The 26,425-nt window shown below is 36.3% G+C and overlaps 1 protein-coding gene across 1 annotated transcript in view; it reads right to left on the reverse strand.

Moving 5' to 3' along the window:
• KCNH7 (potassium voltage-gated channel subfamily H member 7) overlaps positions 1 to 26,425 on the reverse strand; it is a 453,303-nt gene that overhangs the window by 123,693 nt on the left and 303,185 nt on the right. Inside the window, exons 3-4 of the mRNA XM_079924588.1 lie at positions 23,561 to 23,716; positions 4,045 to 4,473 (exon numbers count right to left, since the gene is read on the reverse strand). Of these exons, the coding sequence (XP_079780714.1) occupies positions 4,045 to 4,473; positions 23,561 to 23,716 (585 nt within the window). The remainder of the gene's footprint in view (positions 1 to 4,044; positions 4,474 to 23,560; positions 23,717 to 26,425) is intronic.

Consider the following 26,425-nt stretch of genomic DNA (forward strand, 5'->3'; position numbering starts at 1 on the left):
CAAAGAGCCATTCTTAGGCAAAAGTAATTATAAGAAATCAGTGAAAGATTTGACTATTTAAAGGTAATGTGAGCTTTAAAAATTTATGTTGTCCACAATGCACTCAGTGTAATACCTAGAAAATTTAGGAAATTTGTTTATATTATAATGGATTTGTTGTCAAATCTCAGAATGGAGTGTTTGCAGATTCATTCTGAGATTAGCATTCTGACTCTTTGTTGCATATATGCTACTAAAAAAATATTCATTACTAGTTTTGAAACAAACAAGCTTAATGTAAATGAAGTCATGTTAAAATCATTTAAATATATCCAAAATTTGAAAAATCTGTTCCACATTTGTTGACATTTATGCTAATGCTGTTCATATTTAAAATCTTGGGATATATAATAATTGTTTCAAATCTTACAACTGAAGCAATTTCAATAATGCAGTATATTGAATTGCTAGCATAGACACGACCTCACATAGAGATGCACAAATAAAGTTGTGACCTTACATGTCAATGCTCTGCTCTCTTTGAGGGACCATAACAAACAAATAGCGTTAATGGAAGAGACCTCGATTACATAGAATTAATTATCTCCATCAGAAGCTAGGCCAACAATCATTAGTAAAGTAATAACTGCTTGCAAGCAAGTAGTTAAATATTATAATTCTATTCATCAACCTGGAAATTACATATAAAGAGTTGCAGTTTCCAAAAAACCAAATGCCCCAAAGTTACATTATATAGTTAATGCTGCTTTGACATTCTGAGGCAGGGCATGTGGTCTGTGTGCTGGTGCTAGCTGAGATCTGCTTGTTGACACTGTAAGTGCAGAAATTGACACTGTATGTGCAGAAATTAGAGTAAGCACTAAGAGTGCTTGACACTGTAAGTGCAGAAATTACACTGTAAGTGCTGACATTAGAGTAAGCAGTAAGAGTCTTGTAGCAGTTTGACAGAGTAATTTTACGTCTGTTCAATTTAATAATACAACAATTGGTGTTTATATTTTGTATGTCTATTTTTTAAAATTTCATTTTCTTGTAGTGCAATTTTACTGTATTTACAAATATGTTGGTATGTGATGGATAAGAAAAAAATACTCTGGTCCTTCACCACAAATGATTTGAGAACTATGGTTCTAAGGTATTTGATAATATAGATTAAATGAAAAGATAATGTAAAATATTATGCACTGATATATTTGCAAATTACTTAAAGTTCCATAAAGACAGCCTATAGAGGAGGGAATTTTTCTTCTTGAGTGAAGAGACAACAATCTGAATTCAAAATCTGGTGCATGTGGGATTTAACCTATTAAAGAGCTACATGAATTCATAAAATTAAAATCAGGTTTAAAAGTTTTCCATCTTGCCTTATCAGTGGCTCAGTTTCTAAAGTCTATTAATTTATAAAGCTTTAGGACTTATAGGTTCGCCTATGCTAATCAATGACTTTGTAGCTAAAACTGAAGTACAAAATACCCTCTGAATTTATCTGTTGGTAGTCAGACATTGACATCAGCGTCTGCAAGCAAGTGATACAGTTTTTTGAAAATAACATAGCTTGGGTGGGAGAAGAAAATTGAGGATGATCTCAACACTGAGTGTCCCTGAATAGGACCTGTACCGAGAAGCCCAAAACATTAACACATCCTCTTCCATAATTGTATCAGTAACTGTGTGCTAAATGGAGACCATATAAAATTGAAAACAATAAAGTTAAATCATGAAATCTGATCTAACCTACTCAGCACCACTGTCAAAACACAGGCTAAAAGTCTGTACCATGCACTGAATACGTATCATTTAATATTGTTTCTGAACGTTATTACACTGTAACTCAGGTTCTAGGCAATAAGGCCAATCTCTGAAAAGTCAGTATGCTTCCTAAAGATGACTACACAAATTGGACTAACAAACAAAAATATATGCTGGTCATTTGAATTATCATATTGGATTTACTGTTGTTCAGCCATAGGATCCATTGCTCAAAGATCAAATTTCAGAGATTTCATTTAGTCAGGAGAGAGTGAGCATGCTGTGACTAGATGCTGTAGAGCCTGACACAATGATCCAGTGTGGAAATTGTCCTTGATTTTATTTTCCTTTTCCCTTTGACTTTCTTTGGACTAGAGATTAAAGTGGATTTGCTAATTGCTCTTGTACCACATCAAATCTATCTCACAGAAAACTGTTCTTTTTGTTTCTTTGACATTGATTTGTCTCTCTTTGAAGTTTTTCCTGCCAACTCATTTTCTTTCACCTCTTCTGCCTTCTCTACTTCACTGCACCCTTTAAATAAAGATCCCCACATGATTCAATCCTAAAACTGGTTTAAATTTCAGAGTACTACGGAACAGATAACTCATTATTTCCTGATGGTGTAGTTCTGGAACATAATTCATGAGCACGATCCTCTCAATGTCACACCAAGGCTTATTGAGTTCCTTCCATGAAACAGGCAACTGTGCTGGAGACCAAGGCCATGGAGCCAACTATGCCAGAACTCCTGTGCTAGAGAAGCTCTCAGCGACATCATTATTTGTTTGTATATCTAATAGGAACGCAAGACATATAATGTGGAATAAATGTAGAATGTAAGAAATGCTATAATATATGTAAACACTGCCTTGCACACTCAGGTGTGAAACCATTTAATTCTTCGGGTTTGGAAAGGAGAAACGGGTCCTTATGGCTATGAGTAGTAGTGTGAGGAGGGACAAAGTGAGGAAGAGTATTCCCAGCAGAACAAAGAAATGAAGCACAAAAATGCATGATATATTTTTGGGAAAGGCAATTATTTTTGTGCAGGTTTAGAATTGAGTATATAGTAGGGGAGGAAATCTTGCAGGGGCTAGAAATGAGGCTTGAAAACTAACTGTGGAGAGTTGGAAAATTGTCTAGTACCCTACACTAAGGAGCCCCGTGATCAGATATATGTTTTAAAAAGAAAACTAGTGGCAGCATGGATGACGATGGGATCTCGAAGGAATAAATACCACAGAAAGGACAATGGGCCTCTCAAGAACCCAAATCTGTAGAAAAGTGAGACTAATGTATGCATGCAATGGGTACCCTGAATCTGGACCTCCCCAGAGAAGATTCAATGACTCAACAGACCCTTGCAGCAAAGTTTCATACAGCAGGAGCGAAGGAAGAAAAGCTTTGCATGGATAGATTGTGGATTCTGGAGACCAGTCCTGGGTTTGAGGGCCAGCTCTGACATTCTATAACCTTGGACCAATTTTTTATTTAACATATCTAAGCCTTAGTTTCCTCATCTATAAAATGGGCTTAATAATAGATCCTAACTCATAGGGTTGTTGTTATGAGAATTATAAGAGAATCAATGTGTGTCAAGCACTTACATTGCCTCACGCATGTAAATATCCAACAAATGTTATCCATCATCATGTTAATGATGGATTGCTTTTAGCATTGCCTTTTAAGCATCCCTACTTTCACTACTGGCTAGTACATGAATGTGACCTTGAAGCAGGCAGAGAGAAATAAATGAATTTTGACTTTGCACGTCAAGTTGTTTTTGGTTGAGCCCCTTCCCCCTACCTATCCTTTCCCTGCTCCCAATTAGTGTATAGATTTCTGATCACTCAGTATATCACATTTCATACACCTCTTCCTTTAGAGAGAGTTGGTCGATAAAATAGTCCTGTGACAGCACACTACTCTTTTTTGCCCAGGTCTTGACTATTTACTAAATGTAGCACAATTAATTATGCTTGAAATGATAGTGTCATCACCTAAACAGGTCTTATGTTAAGCATTAGTTAATTAACACTCCATAAAGTAAGCAGATAATAGTCATCATTCTATCTCAGAAAAGGATGAAGAAGCCGGGAGAAACCAAATTATTCACTAGGGCTCAAAGAGGAAATCAGTAACAACTCTGAATGTAGAACTCATATTTTTAATAGACTCTACTCACATTTCTTCTCCAAAGGTATAAAGATTAATGTCAAAATTAAACACAATAAGAAATACCTTTCTTTACCCCGTAACATATGTTTCCATATTTTAAAAATACAAACATACCTTCACTGGCATGTCGGTCTCTAAATATGTTCTTGGGGTGGACACTGAATCCTTCTATATCCTGAACCGATGAAGCCCTCCGTATACTACAAATGCTTTCCTTTGATCTGGAATGAGTCAGCTGGGAGCTTGACTGCAGCATGTCGGGATAGAGTCGGTCCCATTGCCTTTTGGGAGAGGAATGGTCAAGAGGTCCGGATATATTCACCAAGGGGGAACATTTGCTGGGCTGTATCAAGGCTTTTGTATCATCTGCTTCCGAGGGGCTGCAGCTTTCTTTAGTAGGAGACTTAAAGTGCTTCATGGCTACGGAATCATCGCTGTGCTTAGATGAATCGATCACTACCACATCGGGATCTTCTTGTGGTAAAGACTGCTTTCTGTAAGTGAGAACTCTCAGACCAGGGAACTTGAACCCAAAAAGTTTCCCTACAAATACAAACAGGAAAGAACACTGTTACAAGACAAAGGATATAGCGCCTAAAACAAACAAATGAACCTTGTTGACTCATATTTAAATACTGTGTAAAAAATTATTAATACTTAAGTCATTTTACAGTCAGAATGAGGTATATTGTAGAAAACTTCTCTGGGACCAATGTGAATTATTATATAAGTTGTAAGAAAATAGTGAAATAATTTTACCATGTTTCTGATGGTTAGATATACTCCAGCTAAATAAAATCATTATTTGGATGACGCAAGGTTTTTTTTTAATAAACTGAAAAAAAAAATCACTATCCATCCATTTTTTTAAAGGGAAACTGAAGGTTGGAGCACAGTTTAGAAAGGAATGGATACTTTGTATAACAGGGCCAGCTACAGGAAAGATTATATTATATTATATTGTATTATATTATGTTGGAGTGGAGGTAGAGGGGGATGTAATTGCATTGGAAGTGGAGGAAAGGGAATGGGGGGGGGTAAGGCGTTGGCCTGACATACCTAGAAGGTTTGTATTGGATAATATTGCTAGTCAAGTGTGGATGGGAAAAGTGGGGTCAATTACATATGTCCTCATTCTGTTTGGGATTCTTTTTTTTTTTTTTTTTTTTTTTTTGGGATTCTTGAAAAGCTTTTGGTTTCAGAGAGAGATGTACACATAAGAATTTCTTTCTCCTGATTATTTTTTGTTCCAGTGTCAAAGAATATGGCATGGAATGTTAAACATATCTCAGGTTGATGCTTAGAAGTGCAACTAAATATAAACATTAAAAGGTAGATATTAAAAATGAAAATATTAGCTAATAAATTTACTGGTAGTAAAAAATGCAAATTAAGACAAGATAATATCATTTTCCACTCTTCAATTTAGCAGTAAATGAAGAAAAGAAACATAACATCTGGTGCTGGCAAAGAAAGCTGACGAGCATTCTGACGCTTTGCTGGTAGAAATACAAATCGTTACAAATTCTTTGGAAAGTCATCCTACGATATCTATTAAAGTGAAAAATACACTTTTCACTTGACTCAGCAATCTCATCTATAGGATATTACTGTACAAAGGCACAAAAACTAGATACAATCTTTTTTTTTTTTGCAGTATGCGGGCCTCTCACTGTTGTGGCCTCCCCCGTTACGGAGCACAGGCTCCAGACGCACAGGCTCAGCGGCCATGGCTCACGGACTTAGTTGCTCCGCGGCATGTGGGATCTTCCCCGACCGGGGCACGAACTCGTATCCCCTGCATCGGCAGGTGGACTCTCAACCACTGCGCCACCAGGGAAGCCCTAGATACAATCTTAATATCCACTAGAAGGAGAATAGTTGAATAAATGTGGCATTTTTATACTTTGGAATCTTATGATGTTCTTTAAAAAACAATAATATGTTTTGATTAGGTTATTCAAATACAGTTTTATGTGAAAAGGCAAGTTTCAGCTTAATGTGCTTATAGTGATATTATTTCATTAAAAATAATAAAACCTTATATTTGCCCATATAAGTTGCATGGCAGTAGAGAAAGATGTGGAAGAACATATTCCACAGTTTTAATGTCGACTGGCTCAGTATAATGTATGCATTCCTCTTTATATATCTTTATTGTTTGTTTCATTGAGCATGCATTCTTTTATAAATTAAAAAAAATAAAAAGGTAAAACTTCTACCCCTAGAAGAAATGAAAAGATAAGAGAAAGCATTCAAAAACTACTGCATAATTCAAAGCTTTTCTAAGTATTGTCTACAAGAAAATGCCAATTCTAATTTTTGTTTCTGTTCTACAGTAGCCTAGGTCCACATCGCCCCATGGCTTTACAATCCCATGTTGCCCTTCGAGTCAGTCAGCCGGTGTATCTGGGCTACAATATTATCTACCTCCTTATATTCTTTAAATGTCATAGGCACCATTATCTTTAATATATTTACTATGAACTTTTTCTCAATGCATTGAGGATTGTTTTAAAACATGGAAGAACACTCTCAAAACTTATGAAATTTTCTGCAGTATATTTGAGTATACTCTTCCAGCAGATGGTCTTATCTACACACATATTTTCAATTCCATCTTTAGCCCAAAGACTCATAAATCTATAACTCAAGCCTAGACTTATTCTCTTAGCTCCAAACCTGCATTTTTTTAAATGCCAAACATTATTCTTTTTTTTAAGACAACAAGAGTTTATTTATTTTTTTAACATCTTCATTGGAGTATAATTGCCCCACAATGGCGTGTTAGCCCCTGCCCCACAACAAAATGAATCAGCCACATATATACACATGTTCCCACATATCCTCCTTCCTGCACCTCCCTCCTTCCCACCCTCCCCATCCCACCCCTCCAGGCCGTCACAAAGCACGGAGCTGACCTCCCCGTGCTATGTGGCTGCCTCCCACCAGCCATCTACCTTACGTTTGCCAGTGTATATATGTCCATGGCTCTCTCTCGCTTTGTCACAGCTTACCCTCCCCCCTCCCCATATCCTCAAGTCCATTCTCTAGTAGGTCTGTGTCTTTATTCCTGTCTTACCCCTAGGTTCTTCATGATATTTTTTTTTCTTAAATTCCATATATATGTGTTAGCATACGGTATTTGTCTTTTTCTTTCTGACTCTGTATGACAGACTCTAGGTCTATCCACCTCATTACAAATAGCTCAATTTCGTTTCTTTTTATGGCTGAGTAATATTCCATTGTATATATGTGCCACATATTCTTTATCCATTAATCCAATGATGGACACTTAGGTTGTTTCCATCTCCGGGCTATTATAAATAGAGCTGCAATGAACATTTTGGTGGCTTCATCAACATCTTCTCTTAGAAGTCTTAAAGACACCTCAAAATCCTGTAGCAAATCCGATCTCATAATCTACCCCTCAAAGCCCAGCCCTTTTTTTCAGTGAATGGCATCACAGTCCCTCTAGTTGTATAAGCCTGAGACTTGCTGGCTATTCTAGTAGTTACTCTTCTCTCTCACCTTCATCCCCTGAATCCAATTAACCCACTAATTGTGTTCATTTCACCTCCTGAATATCTTTTTAGTGTTTTCACTTCTCTTATCTCCACTGCTCTCACTTTCTGGAGATAAGAAATCACAGTTCACCTGATTTCTTGCGATAAGATGCTAATCATTTTCCACATTTGAATCATATTGTCTGTCCTTTAAAAAATACTAACTTCTGATCACGTTAGCTATTATTTAACCTTTTATTACTCCCAGTAACTTCCTGCTTTGGGCATGAAGATATCACTAGCCCCACTATCTGCAGCTTAACTTTTCCTCGTGGCTCTCTAGAATCCAGCCATATGAACTTTTTTTTTGCGGTACGTGGGCCTCTCACTGTTGTGGCCTCTCCCATTGCAGAGCACAGGCTCCAGACGCGCAGGCTCAGCGGCCATGGCTCACGGGCCCAGCCGCTCCACGGCATGTGGGATCTTCCCTGACTGGGGCACGAACCCGTATCCCCTGCATCGGCAGGCGGACTCTCAACCACTGCGCCACCAGGGACGCCCCCATATGAACTTTTTAATTCCTCCAGAGGCCTGTGCTTCTTACAGATTCAGGGCTTCCTTGTGTTTGATAATTTTTACTCTTCCTACTTAGTACATCCTTTAGGGTTTTTTTGTTTTGTTTTGTTTTACGGAAATCTGTTGCATTTCTTTTTTAAAAAATTTTTACTTTATATTGGAGTATAGTAGATTAATAACGTTGTGTTCGTTTCAGGTGTACAGCAGAGTGATTCAGTTATACATACTCTATAAGAACATCCTTTAGGTTTTAGCTCCAAAGTCATTTCCCATGGGAAGCTTTTCCTTCCCTCTGAACTAGATTAGCATTCCCTTCATAATTTTCAGAACAGCTCATAGTTATACACTTGTTGACTTTCTGATTAACATTTCTCTCCCCTAGTGGACTGTAGGAAGAGCCCCTATTTTGCTCACCAAATCCCAGTTCTAACAGAATGTCTGAGCACTGTAAATGAATTTCCACTAGCAGATTCTAAACTGATAATATCCTTCAATTTTGACTGTGGAAAAACTAATATTTAATTGCTCTGACCAACTTAACCAGAGAATCTTAGTCTCCTGGGATTGTGTTTACTCATATTTACCAAAAATGATTAATTGAGTAGAACCCAGTAGCTGGTGGAAATGGTAAACTTTATACCATGCCCTATATACTTGATACAACACAGTTAATTTTCACCTTTTTCCCGAGGTTATTAATTGTTACCATTCTGATTCTAGAGCATACACAAAAGTGTTTTCAAACTCCTCAACATCTAGTGAATTTTATGTAAAATACCTATTACAGAAAATTTTAGAATTAAGCAGGCTAAGTTCTTACTCTAAGCTTTCATTTGTGTGCTAGTAGTTAACAGTGGTAAATATAATTGAAATAGAATTTATTGTTCTGATAAAAGACATGACACAGTGCACAAACTCCAAGTACGTTCAGCATTAAACTCTGGATTAATTAGTAGATGAGAGTAACCACTGTGTGCACATACAATTAAATAATGGTGCATCACAGTATCTATTTTGCAAGCATTCTTACATAATTCTACTAACAACTTTTATATGCTCAAGTAAATTGCCAAGTTAAAAATCAGTGAACCGCATCAAAGTCATTTGATTAGTTTTTAATGCACTAGGAATTGAGTTATAAAGCAGTTTACAAATAATTCTGCAAGCTTATTACAATTCACTGAGGTCAATGCCTACTCTTATTCATTTTTCATCAGTTATTACCCTCCTCCTTTAAAAATAATTCACTGCCTTTCTTAAATTAATGACTGCACAAGGCATTTAGTTTGCTCCTACAGTTTAGTCATATCCAAGGTGGTACAGATGGTCTTTTCTGCATCACTAGGTTAATACGACCATGTTATACTGCATTACAGATTTAGTTGTCGAACCGCAGTTCATCCGGAAAGAATACACATTGAGAATTTTGCTCAACGTTAGCACTTTCAGGCATGAAGTATAAAACTTAGATGAGTATAATCCTGTTATGATTCTTAACATTAAAAAAGACCCTTGTAAGTTGTCTCCATATTTTAGTATATTTGCTTTCTAACTTGAATAACTAAAAGAGATTCTACTTAGCCTATTAGCTACTAAAATGTTCAATAAATCTGAAATAATAACAACAGAATCAGGGGTGCTTTGCACATTTTTTAACACATTCCCCAAAATAATTATGTGTTGATAAACTACTTACATAAAAGCATAGTTTTGTTTAAATGCACCATTTTTCACTTGAGAGAAGTGAAACTTATAATGAACTTATAATTAACTACCACTACAATGTCTTTCTCAGGACATGTCACTTCTGTGAAGCTGCTGAAAATAAATTTGGAAGCTGCATCTTCATACACGCTGTGTTACATTTAACTAAGAGCTTTTTACATCTCAACCAAGAAGGCACAAAGATATTCGCAGTGTCTTTCTCTTTAGAAAGCCTGTAATTATGACTTCAATCTATATATGAATAAATGTTAAATACTTGGCCCAAGGTCAAATAGGAAATCAAGGCAAAATCAAAATAAAACAGCAATTTCCTTGATTTAATTTCAGTTTTACCCCAAACTTGGTGTTTTCTTGGTCCTTAAATATCCACAAGAGAATCTAATGAGAATCCTAACTCTCTCCTCTAAATAATGCAGATAAATGCATACACACTTTTTTTTTATGATCTCAGAGGTCGAATAACAAAATCTTTCTCCTCCAACCAAAAACCCCTCCATTAACCTCCCCTAGGATTCCCTAGGATTAGTTGACTCTTAATATTCCTTCCAGTTTTGAGTTTCTTTGCATGTATATTTATACTAATCACAGTTCACAAAAAATTATAATGATCACAACTACATTTCTACCCTTATGTCCTGTGGGAATGGGACTTTAGAAAATGGTTTTACCAACTTTTCTAAATTAAGAAAACCTCATCAATCTGAATTATTTCTCTGTCTTTCTCTGTCTCTGTCTCTGTCTCTCTCCCTCTCTCTTTCTCTCCTCTGGGAGCTGATTCTTATCTCCTAGAGTTTGGAAGAAAACTATTATGCTAATCTTGACATGAAACAATTTTCTAACTTAAGAATATACCTAGGGATAGTAGAAACAGTAATATTTTTTGCAGAAAACCAACTATATCTGAAAAGTTCTCCATATATTCCCAATCACTTAATTTCCTCACAATTACAAATTCCCAATCATTCCCTTGGTTTAATTTCTCATCATTTCTACAAACTCTTAGAACTTTGACTACTTAATAATTTTACTACTAAAATCCAGTTAAAGATAAATTAGAAGCATCTTACTCTTGCTTGGTTCTGCTTAGCTGAATTATAAACTGAAAAGCAGAGAAAAATTTTAGTTCCAGCAGTCATTCAAATCAGAGAATAGAGTGGGGTAAGGAGAGGACATATGTGCGTGTATTTGGGTGGGGGGAAGTTGTGAAGGCTATGAGCAGAGATATTTCCCCTCACAAAGGATTAGGGGTGCTGGAAGGTATCTTGATTGGATCCCTGAAAACAGACTGTGCAAAAGGGTTTTGGGGAAGTGTTTTCAGGAGATATGCCTATAAGGAAAAGAGGAAGGAAGGATTGATAAGAGCAAGTAAAACTGATATGAAAATGTAGCTAAAGCTTCAGTCAGTTCTCCTGGGAGCTGTGGAGCTGGGGTAGCCCTTCAGAGTTATGCCAAAATGAAGTTAGTGTATCTGGTTTTTATCTCCCTGTTGCAGCCAGTCACTGGCTACAGCTACCCCATGGGAAGGGCCATGACCTTGGGTAAGGCAGTTCCTCGCCTTTGACTACAGCTTCCAATGAGGGGTGGAGCTGTGTCCTGAAGTGGCCAATTTCCAGCAGCTGTCCCCCCCGCCCCTCCCACAGGAAGGTGCCTGAGGCACAGTGCCTATGGTACAGATGGGGAAGGATAGCCAGTTTGGGGGCTGAAAAAAAATTATGATCTGAATAAGTCTACTATCAGCTACTATCAGGCAAAATAAGAATTCATGAATTAACATCAATGTACCTTTCTATAATCAGGGTATTCACAAGTCTGACATTTAAATTGGAAGCCTTAAAATCACTGTGGGACTTTTCTCCAACCAAATAGCTCTGGATGTGCAGAGAAATAAAACTTTAATCTCTGAGTCAGAGAGAGCAGCAGATCAAATTTCATTGGAGAAACAGGGAAGATAATTGACATATCTGACTTTTCTCTTTAGGAAGAAATTTCCACAGAGGCACCCAGCAAGGAGATGTCTTTCTTACTAATGTGTTAGGAGTATATGATGATGCCCATGGGCTGCTACAGCAACCCGTAATATTGTCAAAGAAGGCAGTACTTAGCTGTTAGACTGGGGAAAAAATATAATTCAGTGTGAACTCAGTACTGACCTGGCTAACCTGATTAGTGGGTGACACATGGGGCAGTGCAGACAGTGCAGTCCTGGTGTTAGTGACAACAAAAGGACACCAGGGAGTCCATCGACCTGGTAAACCTGCAGCTAAATTTGGGACCCTTTAAAGGAGCAGATGTGGTCAGTAAGGCCTTGAAAGACTAAGACTCCTTGGACATTTCCTAGGGCGAGAGATACCAAAGAAAAAGCAACATCTTACAATAAAGCAGTAAGTATAAGACCAAATAGGAATCTTGAAGCCATGTGAGTCCTGATCCAGTAGTGCAGGACACATGTGTGGAGATCAGGAGAAGTCACTGCTGTAGCAGGAGTGAGAGTAATCATAGGAGCTGTAGCAGCAGCAGAGATCTTCTGGAACAGGTTCACAAATGTTGATGATATCTGAGAGACACCAACCTAGCTGGGTCATCATGAGAGCAAAGAAGCAGAAAACACAGGTTTAGAATAAGGGAGATAGGGCAGAAAATAGGACAGGCTGGTGGACTGCTTTTGCCACCCAAGGTTAAAATCTGTCCACGAGGAGGCACTGGAAATTAAAGCAAACACATCGGTATTATATATACCTAATTAGTTTCCATTTCTATGTGATAACAGCTTAATAAATCAATGTATGATTTACCATACTGCTATTTTGCTTCTGTTTTATAGAATTCTTTCTTTTCCAAATGCCAAGTTAAAGAGTCCACTCATGTTGTGTGAAAGTAGTAACATCTTTTACCTAGATTGACCCAAGATGGCCATGTAGTCATTACGTTGACAGGGACTCTTTTGATGGAGTGTTCCAAACACAAATGGTACAGAAGCCAGTTACCCACATGCTGTAAGAATAGGGACTGTCCCTGATTTGGGTGTTGCTAGGTAACAAATTCTTCCAAATGGTATGCACACCGGGTCTCTGATGTGGACATGCTGATTGAGGCCATCATTAACATTCATTGCTAACGAAAGGATAAAGTATATTTTTTCAACTGTGAGTAATTTTCTTGATCTTAGAAATACGTATTTTGCTCACATCCTAGGGAGGAAACGGTATAAAGTTGACTGCAACTTATGACTGAACTTTTCTCGGATTTCTTTTAGCAACCATGTCACGGTTCCTTTTTCTACAGCAAATTTAATCTTTAAAAAGAGGAAACTTCCAAACACATGATAATAGTAAACATTAGTTATGTTGTAAAACCTTTAATTAAATTCATCTGAATAATAGATTGTTTCTATAGTAATGCTTGCTGAGTGGGAAACTCTGTATTACTACCGTAGCTCTTCATCTTTAAAGAATGACTTTCAGCTCCAATGGAGAATAGCAAAAACATTGTGAATGCCCTTTTATAAACCAGCTACACAGAAAATTTCTTTGTTCCTTAGCTTGAGGTCTGAACACTGAAATACAAATTTGAAGGAGCAAGGTAGCTATACAGGCAAATATATTTTTTATGTGTCAATTATTCAAAATATTGAGTCCAAAGCATATGAATGCATTTTTAATGGCTTAAATTAGCTAGATAGTTGCCTAAATGACCAACTGTATTTTTGTGTATAGACTTTGCTTCAGTTGAAGCTTTTAGAGTAATTCAAACTTTTATTTTAGTAAGCATAAAGATAAAAATTCTCTTTTGATTTGGAGAGTATAATTTTAATCATTTCAAAGATAATGGAATCTCCTTTATAATACCTTAATGAAATGAAATGAAAAAGTACACTTTTGAAAATAACTGTGAGAATAAGATGCTATAGAAATTTAACTTTATTTTACTATATTTTTACTTTTAGCTTCACTTAAAATTTATCTTTATGATTTTATCTAACCATTAAGTAACTTAGACTAGTAGTTCTCAAACTTCAATGTGGATCAGAATGACCTGAAGGGCTTGTCAAAACACAGGTTGCTGAATTTCTGTGGTTTTTTTTTTTTTGCGGTACGCGAGCCTCTCACTGTTGTGGCCTCTCCCGTTGCGGAGCACAGGCTCCGGACGCGCAGGCTCAGCGGCCATGGCTCACGGGCCCAGCCGCTCCGCGGCATGTGGGATCTTCCCGGACCGGGGCACGAATCCGTGTCCCCCGCGTCGGCAGGTGGACTCTTAACCACTGCACCACCAGGGAAGCCCTGAATTCCTGTGTTTCTGAATCAGTTGTTCTGGTGTAAGGCCCAAGGACTTGCACTTCAGACACGCTACAAGATGATGCTGACGGTCTTACTCTTGGAGAATCACTGACTAATATGCATTCAGTAGGGAAAAAACCCTTAATTACTCAATATAACAATAACATTCATAAATTTATACATTCTACAAGTATGTATTGGGTACTCACTATTTGCCAGATATTGGGGATACGGAAGAAAACACAACAGCCCTCCTATGAACTGGAGCTTAAGTGTTCCTGGCTACTTTAAACAAGGTAGGCTTCCTTAGTTTTCCACAGCTCTCACCTCTCTTGCTCTCTATTTTTATTCCTGGCCTTATTTAGTCATTTATGTTTCTTGTCTACTAGGCAAACGGATGTGCCAGTGCGGTAGTAGAGACACGTATGAGGTATCATCATGTCACAGGGTTAAGAACAGGAAAATCTATCTGGGTGAATTAGGAACTCCCCACAGGTAAAGGGTCCTTTGGAGAAGGTATGCTGGAGAAAGGAAGGCAGTCTAGTAGAGAGGGCACTATGCTATAAAAACAAGGTGGTATAAAATGTATGTGGTTTCAAAAAACCACCACTGAAATATGGGGTATGACGGCGATGGCTTGGGGGGCGCTGTGATGGGAGATGAGGCTACGGAGGTATCTGAGGCCACAACGTGTGTCTTTTGCTTAATGCACAGGGTTTCGGAGTTTTCTAATCTTAGGCAATAGAGAACCATTATAAAGAATATAAACAGTGGAGTATTATGATCTGATGCACAGTAGTGGGACATGTGATCCTGAGGAAAAGAAGCTGAAAGCAGAGATACCAATTTTGAGATCACCGCAGCAGATGTGTTGAGGGCCTGAGTAGGTAATTACAGTGGGCTGTATGAGAGAGATATTCAGGAGGTGTGCTTAAGAGAATTTGATCACTCTTCAGTCGGGAAAAGAGAGGATTAGAGAGAAAGAGAAGTTTAGCATGATGCCCAGGTTTCTGGCTTGGGTGGCTGGGATGATGACACCATTCACAACGTATGAAGAGCAAGAGTTTTTGACGGAATAGAGTAGATGGTAATTGGGACGGAAAGGCAAGTCTTAGCTTGAAAATGCTAAATTTCCAGAAGTGCTAAAATCTTCCAGAAAAAGATGTCCAGTGGGCAGTTGGATATATGAAGTTATAAGTAATTGGAAAAGTCTAGAGACAGGTGTGGTCTGGAGATACTGATTTGAAAGGGAGCCTTTATCCTGTAGGTCACAGATAAGTTTGCCCAGCAGGGTGTACAGAGAAGATGACTAAGAAGAGAAGAATACTAAGAGCAGCTTCTGGGGGATAAACAGTGTTTAAGAGTTTCTTGTTTAAGAGGAACAAGAAAATGGTACTAAAATAGCTGTCACAGAGATCAAAAGAAGCAAAGGAGCGTGGTGTCATGAAACATAAAAGAACCGAGAGAAGGGAATCGAATTCAGCACAGTACCTTCAACCTAGAGGATAACATTGAGAGCACAACGTAGAAAGCTCATTACAGTGGGCAGAGGAAGAAAGGAAATAAGGGAGACGATGAGTAGGTGTGGAAAATCCAAATGCCTGTAAGAAGAGTCAGGGGACAAAAGTAAAGAAAGCCAAGTATGAACAGCAACAAGGAGAGTTGAGGACTGTGGCAAACTGGGGAGTACATACCGTCTAAAGGTGCGGTCAGTATTCTCTTCCAGCTTATTGCAAATGTGTGGCCACATACTCATCTTTTTCCAAAATAAGCTAGATATGTTGTTTTGGCTGTGCCGTGCGACTGCAGGATCTTAGTTTCCCAACCCGGGATCGAACCCGGGCTCACGGCAGTGAAAGTCCAGAGTCCTAACCACTGGATGGCCAGGGAATTCCCCAGACATCGTAATTTTAGGTGTAATCTTCCAATTTTTAAATGTTGGCAACACATTTAACTAATTGAAACTCTGAGAAAATATTATTTGATGTAAACAGAATGTATCTATTGAAGTATAGGCTATTCTCAGCAGCATGAGCAAAAGGGAAAGCGCCGGTAGAAAACATAGCTGACAGAGGGGCATTGGAAAGGACAGATTTGGAAGGAATGGCAGAGGGAATGGGTTTCAAGTGGAGATGTGGACCCCAGTTAAGATTTGCCTCCAGGGGTTGAGATATATTTGTTGAGGGTGGGCTGATTAAGGGACTTCTTGCCCAAGCCCTCCCCTTGCTCGGAGGTGTGGAAGGGGAGGTGATTTGTCTGACATAGGAGGTGGATTTGACATGAGAGTCATGACGAGCCTGGTGAAGTTCTGAAATACTTGCTAAGGGAAAGAGATGAAAAGTACCTAAAAAATTAGGATCTCATGTATAATTTTGACTTGTAGTGTAATCATTTATAAATTAATAAATGATAAAATTCAGTATTTTTCTGTGACTAAAAAGACTTAACTTGGGCCTGCTTTCTTGTTGGGATATGTTTCAAGTTTAGTAAAATGAGAAAATTTCATGGATTTTTTTGACCGTGATGGAAACAGTAAATTAAGTAGACTTAAACAAAAACCTATTTTAAAATGATAAGAGGAGTGAATGTTATTAGTTAAAATTTATTTGGGGATATGAGCTTAAGGTCAACATTTATAGTGGCTCAACTGACTCTTTGGTTTTCAGACAGGATAAGAATATAGAATGCATTAATTTTCTGTTGGTTGTATATTGTTAAATCAGGATTTTTTTGTTTAATTCAGGTTCCCCCCAATCTCCTTAAAGAAATTTTTAACAAATGAAAACGTGTATGTGTGTCTGTGTTAACCAGACTGGCAATCCTAGATTTCTGCTATAAAATAGAAGAAATATAAGACTTAAATATATTTGTAAGTAATGTAAAATAAAACTTTAAAATATTTTATTTAAAATAATGAAAACAAAAGCCTCACACTTGACAATTAACTTTGAAATTAATAGTGTAAGCAAGGACACATAATTTGGTTATCTTTCATGTTGTGCAAATATTTCATAGAAACAGATATTAGAGCAGAAAAAAAGAGAACACATCTTCCCATTGCTCTTAGTTCCTTTAGATGTGGCCCCCTTTTAGTTGGTAGTAAAAGTAGAATTTTCTCTTCTACTCAGTATCATTTCCACTTTTCAGATTGCAGAGTTTAAACCATCAGTGAGAAAATGTTTAATTATATCTTTTATTTGGTATTTATATTTATTATGTAGTAATTAATCAACTCCGTTGTGCAGTATATATCAATTTGATAGACCTATCAGAATAATACTCTCTCCTGTACTTGCTTCATTCCAGGGGACTTAAGACATTTATTTGTGGCTGGTCCTGTATCTTCGACAGAGATTAAGTTTGTGAAAAATGAGTTCTTCCCAGAGAAAGTTGCTCACTTTTGCTGTGCTGTGTTCCTGACCCAGAAACTAGATATTTGTACTGAGAATTGATCCACCTTTTTATTCAATACAAGTCTCTAGGTTTCCAGAATTTACTCAGCCAATTGATCATAGTGCCTTTTCATGATGCATCTTTTCTATTATGTACTTAGCTCCTTTTCTATTACTTAATATTCTCAATTTAATACTTCATTTCTTTTTTGTCTAAGTTTCTTATAGCTCCTTCACATTTTTTCCCTTATTTTGTTTACATTTCAGGAGAGGCAGTTGAATATATAGAAACCCACATCATTTCAAACAAACAGTAGCCTCTCCCCATTACTTTCACTTAAATTCCAACACAAGGGCATGCCTACCCCCACAGACACACACACACTTACACACTCCTTATTTAGATAAGAAATTAAACTTTTTGAAAGTTGAGATGTTTCTGCAAAAAAGGGTGTATCAAAATTTGATTTGCTTTTATTTCCTTATTGAGTTATTTGTTTTAGAGGCTACCGATGGAGCAACAATGTTTGAAATAGCCAACATGTTATTTCACACAGGTAATAAAATTATACTTTAAGAAAAAAAAGGAGTTTTCCAAAGATCAGAAATGATACAAAGTAGAAACTGGATAGTATCAGAAGCTACCAAATATAATTTGTCTCTCTTTAACTTTTCTGCTTGATTTAACAATCAACTCCTCAAAAACTGACACCAAGAGAAATTTAAAGCATATAATGACAGGAGGTATAATCGAAACCAATATAATGGTTGTAAATAATAGGTCTTTGTAATGCTCTGGAAACAATTTTATCTGCATATTTGTACTCTCTCCAAGATTCCCTATATGAGTGACAGCTGCAGTGTAGGGAAACCATTCATGTTCACATAATAAGAAACAAACTACTGAATTTGCTATATGACTTGCACAAGAGATGCCATTTTAATCCTAGTATAAAGTTGCATAGATTATGTATGATACCTGGGAGGCTACTGTATAGATAGTCTTCCATTCAAGATATCAAAGTTTCAAGTCTCCATTTGTATTTCAGTTTGAAATGAATACGTTTTTTTTAAATCCCCTTTTTTGTCATAGGGCTGATACACTACTCCTTTTTTTACTCCCATCCAACTTGATGGACCATGAAAAACAGCTATTTTGGGAGGAAAATGAAGACTTTTTGAAGACAATAAAGAAACAAAACTAGGCTTCCCCCAGAAAAATTATCTCATTGACATTCACTACCAAAATACAGGCTGACATTACCTAAGGTATACTCTCAGGAACCATTCAGTAATGACTAAGTTGGTTAGTAGAAAATATAAAGATATCAAAAACAGTCATCAACTTAAAGGAACAAGTCTTTAGTATTACAATAGTTTTTTATAGTAATTCAGTTTTGTTCTAAACATGTCACCTGGGAGACTGACAGATTGGTGGTTTTAATAGAGAGTTTTTCCCAAGTGTGATATTGCTCAGAATAAAATATTCAAAATATTGGAATTGTATTACACTAATATATTTGTCCCAATATTGCCTTAACAGGATACTGTACTGTCATTTAGACGTACCTAAGGCAGTAACTGACTATGAGAAATTTTCAGCTGCAGTACATTTGATTTAGTATTAATTCAGTTTACAACATAGGCTTTTGGGACTGTGTTTTATATTTTACATATATTTTGCTATCTGATTTACATATAATACAACAATTTCTTTATGCAAATACTACAGTTATGTGACAAGGCTTCCAGCTTCCCACAGACAATGACAGTAACTTAAATTTTCATTTGCTCATAGATCCTCCTAAAAACCACAGAGATCAATAAGGGAGGCAAATAAAAATACCCATAAACTATGCCTAAAGAGTAATTAGAGAAGGAGACATTACAAACTTTAATTTACATGTAGTCAGGGAAATAAATGCCGAAGACCAGCAGAATTGGCTAAGAAGAGTACACGGCAATAGTCAGGCAGAAGCTAAGTGGAAAAAGTGGTGGGGCGGGAGTTCAGAAGTCTCCTTAGAGTAATGGAACACATATCAAATAGGGTTTAACCTTGGGAGAAGAGGTTTAACACTGAGTGAGAAATACTGAGAGAAGTTCTGTGACCTTAATGGACAAAGCATTGCTTACTAGAGAGACAATAGAAAGTGGCTAGAAAAGTGCACAAGACTCCAGATATCAGCCTTGGAAAAGCACTACATCTTGGAGAGGGGGAGGGATATTCAAAGGTGGAATTGTCCCTTGGAGCCTGGGAAATAAGGAAGCAGATAAACATAAGGTCCCCTTATTAATATAAGAGGGGACAGAATATTCAGAAGACAAAAACAAGCAAACAACAAAAACAGGCAGTGCCATATATTTTAAAGAACAAGTAACCCCCCTACCCACAAACCCTCCAAATTTACAAACTCCTTGCTATATATGAATGAGACTTGGAACTGAAAAATTTTTAAAGGCATGCAAACAAGACCTATTCCCTTTGCCCCCCCTCAGATTTCTTGCTAGTGATGGTCCAGGAAAGACCTTCATGAATAGCTATAAACAAGAATACTCTAATATTCATACAAAAATATCATAAAAGAAAAAAGGAAATGGGAATAAAAACATACTTTGCAGAGGAAAGTGTGCTAAATATCTGGTTATGAAACAGGATAGATATATAACATCCCAAAATAAATTTAAAAAATTCAAACCAGTAATTAGAGATATGAACTAAGATTATAAATTAGGAACTCAAAAACATAGAATAAAAACTGGACAAATAAGAAAATGCAAAGCAAGAACTGAAAGAATACAGGTACTACATTCAGGAAAGAAAAAGACAAAGTCATCTAAAAAATTAAGACACATTACAAGCAAATCACAAGAATAGAGGCTAGAAATGAGAGAAGCTAAGAAAATAAAATAGAATAAAGAGAGAAAAAAGGACCAGAGGAAAGTGATGGATATGAAAGACAGGCAAAGAAGGTGCAACATCCATATTATTTGAGTTCCTGAGGAAGACAAACCAAAAGAAATAAAATATTAAAAATTATAATTCAATAAAATTTCCTGAACTATAACATGAATTGAATGTACGTATTGAAAGGGCCCACCACGTATCCAGGAATATTGACTTAGAACGTCAAATCCAGACATACGCAAGCAATAGTTTTGGACTTTAAAAGTCTGTCTTGGTTTGAAATAGGAGTATTAAAATCTACCATTATTAATTTATTTCTGAAATTTTCTGGGACTTGGAAAATTAACAAAATCCCTTACAAAGGGCAGACAAGTGGATTGGCATCAGATTCCTCATTAGCAACATTTGATGCAAGAAGAGTGGAACACTATCTACCAGGTTCACAGGGCAAAAAGTGTGGGCCAAATATCTTATATGTACCCAGGCTGTCCTCCAAGTGTGAAGGCTATAGAAAAATAGTGTTGATTTACTCATGAACATTTACTGAAGAGGTGAACTTTATCCAAGAAGTTATGTTTGCGGAAACTTTGACAAAAAGACAAGTAGTGAGCATTGAATACATTTCACTAGAAGTTTAAGGCCAAAACAAAAGTGAGAAGTATGTAAATTACATCCTCTGAGAAGCTAGAAGTATCACAACCAAACAAAATGGAAGGAGAAGGAAATATAAAATAAGTTCATTGAGTGCCTTGTTGGTAAAAACTGGGAGTGAAATGATATGATTTGACAAACTGAACGGTAGAAGACTAAGCATACTTAGGAGTGCAAAGACACTGATACTAGTTGAGCTGGATAATCTGAATAGTCCAGTCTCTGGAGAAAATAATTGTTAAAAAGCTACTCCACAAATAAGTACCAGGTTTAGATGATTTTACAGGGGAATTGTACTTAACTTTTAAAGTCCAGATCATCCCCAAACTCTTTAAATGGTTATGTAGAGCATAAAATAGAGAAGAAACTCCAAATTATTTTCCTAAGTAATTCTAACATTGATAATAATACCTAACGAAATTGCATATACATATTCAAAAATTAGAGAGCAATTTCCCTGATGAGGATCGATGCAAAATCCTAAATTAATTTTAGATGAAAAGAATTCAGTATTACAAGATGAAATACATCATGTCCAAATGTGGTTCCTTTCAGGAATGTAAGAATAGTTCCATGTTAGTAACTCTATTAATAAAATTTACCATAAAAATAAGGAAACAGAATAGCACACTCATTTCCACAGATGATGAAAAGGCAATTTACAAATTTTAACACCCATTCTTAATAAATACAAGTCAATGGAAACTTCTATAAAATTATAAAACACATTCCACTCAACCACATGCCATCATTTGAATTAATGGGAATCACTGGTGGCGTTCACACAAAATTCAGGAACAATTGATGTTCACTATCAGTTTCTTTTTAATGATATGTTGGAGGTAATACCCAGCACAATTAGACAAGAGAAAACTATTAGATGTATAAGAATTGGAAAGGAAAATGTAAAGTAATCTTTATTTGATATTATAGAACATCTGAAAACCTCAGAACAATGTATAAGCCACTGCAAACTAAGAAAACTCACTAAGATAGACCATAAAATTAACATACTCAGAAAAAATCAGTAGCCTTAAAAATTATTAGAAGACAATAATTAAAGAGAAGATCCTATTTATAATAGCAGCAAAAACAAAACATGTTAAATGTCAAGTAGCAAAGTAAACAATAAGGAAAAATTTTAAACACTCTTGAAAGACACAAAAATTAGATTTAAAAATGAAAATACATATACATATTCCTGTATAGAATGACTCAACATCATAAAAATGTTACTTTTCCTCCAATTAATTTATAAAATTAATCTGAATCCAATAAAAATACCATAGGGAATTTTTTTTTTATCCAGACAAGTTGTTTCTAATGTTCATGTGGAATATGCAACAAGAAATAACCTTAAACCCTGAAAATTAATATTAAAGAGAGTATGTCATATAAGAGGTTAACCGTATATTGAAAACAGTGTGATTCTCAATGACACAGATCAAGAGAACAGAATAGAAAGACCAGAATATACTCATGCACGTAAGAAAGTTTAGTATGTGATAAAAGTGATATCTCAAATTACTGGTGAAAGACAGACTTTCTAATAAATGATGTTAGAACAACTGGAAAACCATTGATAAAATGACAAATTAAATTTATAACTTGCACTATAAACCAAGCTAAACTTAAAATGGATTAGAGATCCTAAAACATAAGTCTAGAAAAAAATATGAGTTTATTTACAACCTTGGAATGGAGAAAGCTTTTCTAATTATGACTCAAAAATTCAGAATTGACAAAAGAAAAGGTTGATAAATTTAGCCACATTACAAAAAAATAAAGGCTTCGTGTGACAAAAATTAGGAAAAAGATAAAAGACAATTTGCTGGGGAAGCGATTTGCCATTTATTCCACAATTTGAAAGAAAAAGACAAAAAAGCTGAACATGTATACAAGTAATGGACAATTGACAGAAAAAGAAATGTCCACAGTGCTCAAATATGTGAACCTCACTCATAATAAGAGAAATGTAAACTAAACTAATTGAGGTATTGCTTCTCACTTATCATGACAAAAATCGAGCAGACTGACACACTCTGTTAGCAAGGCTTTGGAGGAAAGATATAATACATTGTATTTTATACATTGTATATACAATATTATATACAATGTATATACAATACATTGTATTGTATTATATAATACATTGGTATTAGTGTAAAATGGTTCAAACATAAGGAGAGGAGTTTGGCAGTATCTAAAAAGATTACATATTCATTTACCCTTTGACCCAGGAACACCGCTTATAGAACCTTACTCTGAAGATAATTTTGTCCAAGAATGTACATATACACATGAAAATACATATGCACAATTTATTCTGCCATTATTACAATAGTCAAAATTTGGAAACAACCTAAATGCCCATCAGTAGGGGACTGGCTAAATAAGTTTGGTATAACCAAGTCAAATGGCTTTGAAAGCAGCTGATCACTTCTGTTAGGCACTGATGGGTAATGTCAGCTATGGCTTTTTTATATACAAATTATTTTACATAAAATGCAAACATATTTTGAGAACTGAATCAAAATGAAGCATGTATTAAAATTACTACAGTAGCAGAGTATCAAGAGCATTACGTTGTCTTTTACTTACGGTTTACAGTTTTGACTGGTAATATTGTATTTAGCCTCTCTGGGGAAGCAGAATTTTCTTCATCTGTCACATATTCAAAATTAATGATGAACATCATAGCCACGCCCTCTTGGTTTTTCACTGGAATGATGTGAGTGTTACAAATGAAAGTAGAACCTAAGGAGATTAAAAGAAAATGAGTGTAAGGTCAAAAATATGCCTTCATTTTGGAGTGTCAGTAACATTAAAATTCTAACAAAGCCCTCAATGACCACTGAAATTCAATTAAAATTTGATTTTTTTATTTCATATTTTATTGCACATATATTTACGTAAAAATGCACAAATTTCCCAGAAAGATTTTACAGGCAAATTCAAGTACTACATTATGGAAAAATGGAATCAAATCTTATTTGTTTTTATACTCACCACTTTAATAATAATAAAAAAAGACATATTCTTTAACTTTATAGAAATAACTGTCAGCCTTTTCTTATATATTTTAATTCTGAATCTATATAAAATATAGCTCTATAAATAATTAAGATAACTCATTTTTTCGCATCCTGAAATAATCTCAAATTATTTCCTTTTTCTTCTTTAATTTCTTAGACATCAAATAAAAAATGACTGACTCTGTCTTAAACATGTCCTAATAATTCTTTCCTTTTCTGTGTAAAATTCACAATGCCCAAATCACAATGATTTTGTTCGGTTTGTATTCTGTTAGAAAATAAGAACAAAACTTTTGTCTATATTATTGTGTTAATTTGATCTTTTTAACCGGGAAGGTGATATTCTTTTAAAAGCACAATTATAGGGCTAATAAGATACATTTTATTAGAATCTCCTGGAAATGAAATGAACAAAGGGATGACTCAGTTTACAACTAACCACTGACATCCATCCTTGAACAGAAAACCCAAGACCCAAGATTTAGAGAAGACAGTCAAGAAGCTGACTTCTTTTAAATCAACTGACTTCTGGGGTCTGACTTCTAAAGCTGAGTATTCCCTCAGAGCAGTTTCCTCACACATGGACCCTCTGAATATTTTCTTTAGTCGTGGTGATGGAAATCTCACAGGTTAGGGATTTATTTGGGTTCAAAAAATATTGTATTTTTTAAAATGCAAAAACTTCAGGAAGAGTTCAATCATTTAGGCAATAGAGAGTATTTTGATTGCTTTCTCTCTCTCTCTCTCTTTTTTTTTTCTAAACAATTAGCTGGGACCCTTTTGCATCTTGAGGAGAAGGACGGTTCAATGTAGAGGCAGGATCAGGGTGGGAGCAAGATCTGTCTGGCGTGAAACTCCGAAGGGAGATGTGCAGAAGTGAGAGTGTCACTGGCAAAGCCCATTGGGTCCCCAGGAAGAATAAGATGGAATCTAGGTGATAAGATAAGGTCTAACTTCTTCTTTTGTGCTTAGTCTAGCTTCACTTGCTCATAGGGTGCCTCGGGCAGCACCCTTGCACCCAGCACTTCAGACCAGAGTTCCTAGTGCAAAATGGCTGCGCCCGAAACCCCAACTCAGTGGGCCGCGTGCAGAGTTGCTGCGCCCTTGGCACTGCAATCTGGAGCCTAGAGGAGCCTTAGTTCCACCCCACTCACCAGAACTCCACCCCGCTTCCCCACAGTTGGAGCACTATAAAGCAGCCCCGCCCACAGCCTTTGGGGGCCGGGTAGGCGGGCGTGGGTGGAGGGAGAGCGTGGACTCTAGAGCAGGAGCTCACACCTCCTCTCCATGCTTTGATCAAAGAATAAACTTTCCTTTGCTTCTGAACCGCACTCAGTCTTCTTCTATTGGCTCGAATGACATTGGGCAGGAGGACCCTCGTTGAGGACCAACTCAGGAGGGTCGGTAATAAGGGGACCTCAAGAGGCTAGAGACAGGGTCATTGAGAGCTCCAACATCTACTGTGGATGCTCGTATTCCGAAATGGTGTTCCATGTATGCTCTCGCTATTAAAAACAAAGTAGGAGAAAACTCTTTCCTTTCTTCTCATCCCTGTGAATTGGCTCCTGCTGCCAGAGCTGAGAACAAAGGCTACTGCTAATATTGCTATAGATTGAGACATCACAGGTCGCAGGGCTTTTGAGGGTGGCCCTGGAGACCTAATTATTATTTATGAAATTGTTTCTATGGGTTAATGTGTTCCAATTTCCAAGGAACTGATTTACAAATACACTTTTAGAACATAGACTCTCTGTAAGTTGGGGATGCCTACGTGCTAGTTTTGATTCAGATTTTCAAATGTGGGTAAGCCTCGCCAGTTTGAAATGTAGACGAGCTTATTCATAATTAATTTCATTTTTTTCTATAGATATGGCCATAGTTTTGCAGCTATTGGAAAGGACGTTTTAAGAATGATGTGCTGCACCTTCACAGTCTTCAGCTACATCTTCAATTCATTTAATAAAATAGTTAGCTAGAGCAGTTGTCAGTTTCCATGGTAACAAACAGGATGACTTTAGTAAACAGAAAATAAGCAATTTAGGGCTATTCCATTAGCACTAAAAATAGAATTGCTTCAGGCCAGGCATCACAATACAAAATGATTAAACAGAGAGTCTGAGGAGATGCTAGAAATAGCCATTATGTATTTTGCTAATGAACCAAAATACATATTGATTTTACCACTTAAAATGACATTTCCTGGATCATTTAGAATACCATTGTGAATTCACAGATTTGTTACTTCACAGTTTCAAATCTTTCAACGTTTGAGGTTTACTGCTGATTGTACAATAAAACATAAAGCACAGATTTTTGAGAGATCAATAAATAGAAGATGTAGGGATAGAGATCTAATAGGTTTGTAATAGGGCAGAGTAATTTTGCTTTCAGTAATAAGGGACAAAAATCCTGTCTTTCAATACTAAGGCTG

Source organism: Stenella coeruleoalba (assembly GCF_951394435.1).
Source record: "Stenella coeruleoalba genome assembly, chromosome: 6".
NCBI lineage: Eukaryota > Metazoa > Chordata > Mammalia > Artiodactyla > Delphinidae > Stenella > Stenella coeruleoalba.